This window comes from Ciona intestinalis, chromosome 10 (genome assembly GCF_000224145.3).
Source record: "Ciona intestinalis chromosome 10, KH, whole genome shotgun sequence".
NCBI lineage: Eukaryota > Metazoa > Chordata > Ascidiacea > Phlebobranchia > Cionidae > Ciona > Ciona intestinalis.
The window spans coordinates 2,723,644-2,731,751 of record NC_020175.2 but is presented as its reverse complement, the minus strand read 5'-3'; the positions used below and the strand labels follow the sequence as shown (position 1 = coordinate 2,731,751).

Below are 8,108 nucleotides of genomic sequence, written 5' to 3'. Positions count from 1 at the left end.
TATATATATATATATATATATATATATCTATATATATATATATATTATATGTAAAATATGGGCTGCAATTCCCTGCAAATATGCGCTTTTAGCATTGCGGTTGCATTAGAAATAAACAGATTTGCCCTCCCCCCAATAAAACCTAATTTGTCTGCCCCTGCATTTAACACTCATTGCTCCAACCCAGTGATCAATAATGGGATCTAAATAGTCAGGCATACAGTACAGATAAACGAAGGAAAGAATTGTTGCTTGTCCAAGAACACATACGCCCACAATGGTAGCAGCGACAAGCCTTGAAACCATTACCTCTGGGTTACAGGCAGGTGCGCTAACCACTTTGCCACAGCGCCGGACAAAAACAATCAATTATAAAGTTGCATACATAATTTTCATAATCAGGCACAAGGTTTATGAATAAGACTAGCATACTATATCGAGTATCTGTTACAGCAAGTGTCATTTGTTCATTTAATTTTTGCAGTAAATTCAAGTCGCGCAACAACAGAAACCGAAGAAAGGGAAAGGAATCACCAGAAGCAAATGCACCTCTTCCTAAAAAGTGAGTCATTTTGTGCACAAGGTGTAAAAAACTCTTTTTAATTGTATTTTTGTTTACTGTCTGTCTGTCTTATATATATTTTACCTAAAATTGTGTCATCAGTCTTATATTCAAATAGAAAAACCGTAACTGGCTGGTGAAATATTCCTTTTGAATGCCTTGCTGTAGATAATAACCTATACATATACAATATATTGTCAAAGCATTATAATATTAGAGACTTATATTCGTTACACATTTTACAGTCAAACATAGATAAAACACATAAACTGTAACTGGTTGTTCCTCTGTTATAACTTGGTTGTTATCATCCATAACATTTGTAGGGTTCCTGCTGAAATTAGTGATAATACCACATTACAAGTTGTAAAAAATGAAACCGATCCAATGAACATGCTATTAGAATCAAATGGTGATAAAGGTAAGCAAATAATATTCTGCAACAACTTTTACACACCCTATCTGTGCAACATATAAAAATAAATTTAAAAAATAACTGTTCAAGCCTTTGAAATTTAAAAATTAAATTAATACTGGTATGTTTAACTTCACATATTTCTTAATCTTCGTTACCATAATCCGAGAGAAAATAACCTGATTATTATTATGATTAGTATATTACTGCTTAAGTAAAATTTAAATATATATATATATATATATATATATATATAGTAGGGTGGGCGAAGATGGGACACCTTTAGCACACAATATCCAGAAATCCTGATTGTGTTTTAAACAATTAACAACTTTGCTTACTACTAAATGGGACGAGAAAATAGAGTTAAAAGTGTCCCATCTTCCCCCATCTTACTGTATGTATTATTTTTTTTTTTTTACTTATTTTTATTATATATATACTATATATATGTTATTTTTTAATTTTTTAGAAAAAGACAGTTTAAAAGAAGATCAAGAAGAAGATGCCAAGCTCCAACCTACATCAATGATCACGGAAGAGGGAGGAGGAGCACTTAATCAACTGATGATGGATTATGGGAGTGACTCGGACACAGATGCAGGACCAGCATCAGCAGACACATCTTCCCAACAAGATACCGCAGCAAAACCAGAAATCCCGAAACCTCAAGTGTAAGTTGTAAACTGTAGTATAATTATATCAAAGAGAGCTTTAGTGGCAAATTCTTATTTCGCACACTAATGAATGTAACTTGCTTTTATCCTGGCCGGAAAATGGTGGTTGTTAGAACACAGGCATTGCGTTTTTGAGGTTAGAACACAGGCAGTCCGTTTTTCATTTCGTTTTTTTGGGAGAGTTAAAACACAGTCATTTCGTTTTTGTTGTTTTATATACCTACTGCCAATTTTGGAGTTACCATGTATGTTACTTTGGTATATGGCTGAGTTTAAACAGAAGAATTTAACTGGATCACATTTCATCATTTAGTTCAAACGCTCCGGACTTAACATTTTTTAGATTCCATTATGTTTTGTTTTTTTGTAAAACATTCATTTAGGCCATTACAAACTGACAAACTTTGTTTTAGGAATCCACCTTCACCAGTTGGAACTCCAAATCAAAATGTGACGAAAAAGCAAAATCGATATAATCAGAAAAAAAGACCATTGCCGTCAAAAACTCATTACAAGTCTCGCTTGTCAAGGCCTTCACTTCTTCGCATGGTATGTTTTGTATTTACATTACTTTAGTATTTAAATAATTGGAAAATCTCTGGTGTTTGGTGTAAAATAGCCAAATGAAACATAGGGACAACATTATGAACACATCATATGTAATGTCTCATTTTGCCATCATAATTTAAGATGTGTAGTCCTTGTAATAAATCTGTTGAGAGTTTCTCTTTCCTAAGCCCTCGTTTTAGAGGTTTTAGCAAAATTTGGATGAAGTAGATTAGAAAGTGTTTTTAATTCACAGTAGAAATGTTTTTTATACTAATCTATTTGTATTAAAATTTAATTAACAAAAGGTCTGCAACCTTATAACCTTCTTGCCATAAATACACCTTTAATTTTTTACAGCTACTCGAGCCTGAAATACGAGCTGAGAGAAATGAGATCCTTCAGTGTGTGCGTTATATCGTCAAAAACAATTTTTTCGATGAGCAAACAAATGCAAACTGATTTTTTTAATTTTTCGTTTTTTTTAAAACTGCAATAAACTCCCATTCAAATAATTCAGTTGCATTTCTTCCGAACAAGTTCAAAAATTGAGAATATTCACAGTAATTTATTTTTATTATACATGAATACTATCCAGATATATAGGCCATCTTAATGTACAGTTAAGATGCAAATTTTATTAGAGACATTGCACTTAGTATTAAATCTGCTGTGACCAGCATTTGGAATAGTTGGGATGCAAATTTTATTAAAGACATAGCACTTAAAATAAACAAGTAAAAATTGCTGTATCTGCTGTGACCAGCATTTGGAATTTACAATTTTGCTCCTAACCTTATTTTACACCAACCTAATTCAAAACACCTGATAAGTCATGTGTAGAGAAAGGTACAAAGACAGCAGCATATAACTCCATGTAAAAACAACTTGGCTTCCAGCATTATTGCATGTTCTTTGTGGTTCACTGAAGCGTGGATTGCCAGTATCTCTAGTGTTCCATAAATCCCATGTCTGCCATGTTAAAGGGCAATGGCCAACCAGATTGTTCACACATTCCTGGTATCTCTGCCATCTGCAGTAACAGATATTAAGCTTAATAATCCAGATTCTAGACCAGTCCAATTTGCGGCGTTTTAGGTTTGAATGAACAAGCACTTCTCTATTAGATGTTTTTACCTTTTTCTTAATTAAACTAATGATTCATTGCCAGATTCCAGACCAGTCCAACTTGCAGGTTGTTTTGAGTTTAATGAACAAGCACCTTCCTTTTTTTATTTTGATAATTTTACTAATGATTTATTTTTCTCTACTACAGATTACAATATTTATGCTTTATTTTTCAACTGCATTTTCTTCCTGCAATTACATTTTAAATACCAAATGAACAAACTTCACCCAGACCAATATTCCAACTTGAATATTTTTAGTTCTTTCAATACCTCTACCTTTTACTTATTATACTAAAGGCTCATTCTACTCTACTAGGTTTCAATGTTTACTATAACCAGTTTTAAGTTCAGTAGAAATGCTGTTTTACCTGCATTTTCTTGCTGCGATTCCAATTTGGTTTTGAATAACAAGTAAACAATCTTCAAATGCTGATGTAAGCCCTCGCAACAAGCAGTTTTGTCTTTCAACTAAAAACAAATATGTCAATATTTATCAACCAAATACATTTATTATTAAACATCTTTTAAATAATAAAAAGAGCTAATAGTTTTAGCAGTTTTTTGCAACAATAAAACTAACCAATAAATATTACCTATATGTTGTCACGTGGCAAGCAACTCAGAGTTACAGAGTTACAAACATAGCTGTACCATTTTGAAGATCTTATGAGGGGCAATTGTGGTTAAGCCTCTTGACCAAAGACATGTTAATCCACATACGAGTATGAATGAATGAATGTAACTTACTTTATTCACGCATGGCCGGAAAACGACAGTCGTTATAACACGAATGTTCATACACCTCGTGCCAGCTTAGGAGTTACCATGTATGTTACTTTGTGGTTAATTATTTTTTGTGGATAATTTTTAGCATCTAGGTTCCCTCTGAGTATTAAACCAGAGCTCTAACCACTGTTTCATGGTATCAGTTAAAAACCTACTATTACAACCTTAAAGCTGTCAACATATATCTTTTATTAAACATTTGGTTGAAATTAATTTATCTATTACGCTTTCGTAGCACCGGATTTTTACTGTATTTCTTTACACAAGAAATATTCAACTCTATGAGATCAGGGTCAGATTCGCTATTTTTTTACAGTTTTTGAACTAAAGCTTTTAAATTATATTTTTACAGTTATAAGCTGACCTGAGTTAGACTGGCATTGCTGTTCCTCTTCAGAAAACCAGTGATCATTCGATGCATGATCATTATTCCATACTGGCCACACCGCCCACAAACTATGACATGCTGATCCCAGTCTATTAGCACAGCCCTGAAAAGGATATTTTTCTCAAACTGTTGTTGAAAATTGTACTATTTAGTTGCTGGTTTTTTAGTTTTGTATGTAGGCCTGTTGTTATACAGTCTATAACAAAATTGTACAGTGTATTTTTAATTTTCAGTTGTATTTTAATTTTGTATTGTATAGGCTTACAGCGAGAAAAGAAATAAACTTTGGAACGAATAACACTTTTTAAAAATATACTCAAAAAAATTTGTAGTCTTAATGAAACAGAATTAATATAAGGAAATTTATGAATATCATTGTGTACTAACTTACCCTGAAAGATCTGATTCGACATAAATTCCTGTTATTCCCCACAAGTCCTTGAGCAGCACAGGTGTCAAATATATTGAAAGCAACACAATCAGTTTCTTCAACAAAATAAATAGTTTTGTTAGACAACTTTGAAACAAAATCACAAAAAAATCAGTTTCCATTTAGACGTATTTTTATGCTTTTGATGAGTAATTTTTAATCAAAATCATAATTTTATGGGGTAAAAGTCACAAAAAATCAGTTTCCATTTAGACCTGCAGCATTTTTATGCTTTTGATGCGTAATTTTTAATCAAAATCATAATTTTATGGGGTAAAAGACCAACTCTGCCTTTGAATGCCTTGCTATTGGCTTTCATCTATATAGAACTGGTTAAAAGGATAAATGACTTGTTTGTCTGCAAGCGTATCGACCATGCTTATTTTCTTCCTGATAAATGTAAATCTGTTTTAACTGTTAAGCGATTTTTAACAACTGTTGTTTTGGCGGTATATCCTGTCTTTTCGTTTCCAAATATTTTTAATTCTTTGCTACCGTAATCGAAGAGACAAATTAAGTCATTATTATTATTATAATAGAAACTAGTGCAGTATGTCTTTAGTTTAACTTACCACCAGCAGATACAGTGCTTGTTGTTATTGTTGTTGTTGTTGGTGGAGTTATAACTCTTGGTGACACTGTCGGACTGGCAGAAGCACTTGTTGTTGTTGTTTGAATAGTTGTTTGAGCTGTTGTAGTTGCAATTGTTGTTGTTTCACTTGTAGTAGTTAGTGCTTCAGTTGTTACAGCTTGTGTTGTTTGTAGTTGCGTTGTTGTCTGAGCAGTCGTTACATCTATTGTTGCATTCTCTGTTTGATTTATTGAACTTTCTGTCGTTGCAAGTAAATCGCTGTAATCGAAGCCGCCTAAGTTTAAATCTAGCTCCCTCATTAAATCAACATCACTTATCAAGCCATAGTTATCAATATCAACGTAATCTGTGTTGTTGGAAGTCACAGAAACATATGGAGCTGGTGTTGTGGTAATATCAGGGTTGCTTGTCGTTGTTGTTACAGGAGGGTGGAGTTCTTGGTACCGAAGGCCAGCAATGGCAGATTGAAAAGCTGCATTGTAATCTAAGGCAACTTCTGAGCTCCTAAGAATAGTATTAGTGTGAAATAAATACAATAAGCAGGTTGCAAATTCTTGTTAACTGTAAATGTATTTTATTTGCTATGGTTTCAAGCATTTCTGTTTGTCCTAATCTGTTTAATTTTGCTTTTAAATTGTGTGGGAACACAGTATTATTGATCTGATTTTGTTACAATAAAAAAACGCTGTGATTTTTTTGGCCACTTATTTTATTTTTATTTTATATTTTTTTTAGTGGCCACTGGTTTAATTCAATTGTATCCAAAAAAGCAAATAAATGAAAGTACCTTATCTGTTCTTTCAAGGTAGGGCTAAGACAGTCATTACACCAATTTAAAAAAAATGAATTTAAACACTTTAATACACTTTAGCAAGAAATCCACCATATTTTATATTTACAGCACTTTTTTTTACCTGTGGTTCTGCCTATCATCATGAAATCTATCATTCCCATCTGGACCTCCAACTAATGCACCCACTAATATGTGGGGGTTACTGCCAGGGTTACGCAATGCAGTAAAACTGCAAGGTTCTGGTGGGATTGGACATGAACTTGCTCTGAATGGAGAAAAAAACATGCACTTGCAATTTGACAAGTATGGAACTCAGTGGGCATTTATGTAAAGTTTTCCGCCACAAAAATGTAATTTACTCTATCTTTGCATGGTCGGAAAATGACAGTTGTTATAACACAGGTGTTCTGTTTCATACACCTCGAGCCAGTCTACGAGTTACCATGTATGTTACTTTGTGGGTAAGGTGTGTTTTATGTGTGGTTGATAATTTGGACAACCCATTAGTGACCATTGGGTTGGAGCAATTGTTAAAACTGTCTTGTCCAAAGACACATACGCCCACAATTGTAGCAGCGAAATGGCTTGAACCCATTACCTCTAGGTTACAGGCAGTCATGCTAACCAACTGTACGGCGTTTGTAAACAGGTGTTAACCATTACATTACACAACAATATGCACCTGTGGTGAGGTCTGGTGGGAGGGTTAGGTCCATATCCAATCACATAACTTCCAAGACCACTGTCACCAAGCATGTAGTGTATTTGTCGCTTGGCAAAATCTCTGTACAAATTCTGCTTGATACCCAAGTCAGCAGCTGCCATGCAAATAAATGCAACACCTGCTGCATGACGTAAAACGCCCCACTCTTGTATGTATACAAGTCCCTTTGGTGTGTACCTGCAGTACAAAGAAAATAGTTGTCTATATTTTTATTTTTATTATGTTTTAAAAACTAGTCAAAATAAGTTTAATAACACGACATAGAAAAATGTTTAGAGCATTTTTTTAACTTGAGATTACTGGGTTTGAGAATTAATGCTGCTACCATTGTGGGCGAGTGTGTTGTCATAAGCAAGACAATTATTGGTAATTGCTCTAACCCTGTACTTACATTGGGCTATGTAATATTTAATGCATACAGGAAAATATCACTCACATGTTGCATGCGTCTCATCAGCTTTAAAAACATTTGTAAAAAAACATCACCCACAAGTTATATCCGTCTACAAAATTAAAGTTTTAAAACATTTAAAAAAAAACTAACAATTTACATAGGTCTCCGAGATAAAAACTTCAAAAACATTTAAAAAAAATCATCACTCACAAATGACATATGTCTACAAAATCAGCTTCAAAAACATTTTACAAAAACTTTACTTACGGAAACTCTGCTCCTGGTAGAAAACGGTCACAAAACTGTTCAACGTGGACCTTGTAAGTTTCATTCCTTGTGTTCTGAGCCATTAGAAGTTGGACGCCAGCTATTTTGTCTTCCCAGTGAAAACCACTTGGTTTCTTGCTTGCCAAATTAAACTCAGTGTATTTTGCCTGGTGAACAGTTTGTATAACCAGATATATGAATAAAGACATGCAAGTAATTCTTATTAATCGGTCCGGCGCCGTGGCTCAGGCGCCTGCATTGAAACCAAAGTGTCCCCGGTTCAATGCTCGGCAGCGTACTTACACTGATCGGGTATGTGTCCTTGGCAAGACACTTACAGACATTGTCCGACCCAGCGGTCACTAATGGGTTGTCCAAATTGTAAGCCATATCAAATAAAAACC

At 33.9% G+C, this 8,108-nt stretch overlaps 2 protein-coding genes and 1 long non-coding RNA gene across 3 annotated transcripts in view; 2 read left to right on the top strand and 1 right to left on the bottom strand.

The window, feature by feature from the left end:
- The window catches only part of zf(c2h2)-101 (zinc finger protein), a 4,005-nt gene extending 1,292 nt beyond the window's left edge, over positions 1-2,713 (top strand). Inside the window, 5 exon segments of the mRNA NM_001078444.1 lie at positions 485-562; positions 889-983; positions 1,450-1,651; positions 2,068-2,203; positions 2,561-2,713. Of these exon segments, the coding sequence (NP_001071912.1) occupies positions 485-562; positions 889-983; positions 1,450-1,651; positions 2,068-2,203; positions 2,561-2,662 (613 nt within the window). The 3' untranslated portion in view covers positions 2,663-2,713.
- Positions 2,714-2,818: 105 nt separating this feature from the next.
- The window catches only part of LOC100180615, a 16,363-nt gene continuing 11,073 nt past the window's right edge, over positions 2,819-8,108 (bottom strand). The window contains exons 17-24 of the mRNA XM_026836234.1: positions 7,705-7,871; positions 7,002-7,220; positions 6,441-6,584; positions 5,507-6,030; positions 4,896-4,990; positions 4,481-4,607; positions 3,699-3,798; positions 2,819-3,233 (exon numbers count right to left, since the gene is read on the bottom strand). Of these exons, the coding sequence (XP_026692035.1) occupies positions 3,017-3,233; positions 3,699-3,798; positions 4,481-4,607; positions 4,896-4,990; positions 5,507-6,030; positions 6,441-6,584; positions 7,002-7,220; positions 7,705-7,871 (1,593 nt within the window). The 3' untranslated portion in view covers positions 2,819-3,016. The remainder of the gene's footprint in view (positions 3,234-3,698; positions 3,799-4,480; positions 4,608-4,895; positions 4,991-5,506; positions 6,031-6,440; positions 6,585-7,001; positions 7,221-7,704; positions 7,872-8,108) is intronic.
- LOC113474576 overlaps positions 3,807-8,108 on the top strand; it is a 9,226-nt gene continuing 4,924 nt past the window's right edge. The window contains exon 1 of the long non-coding RNA XR_003396264.1: positions 3,807-4,068. This is a non-coding gene — a long non-coding RNA (uncharacterized LOC113474576). The remainder of the gene's footprint in view (positions 4,069-8,108) is intronic.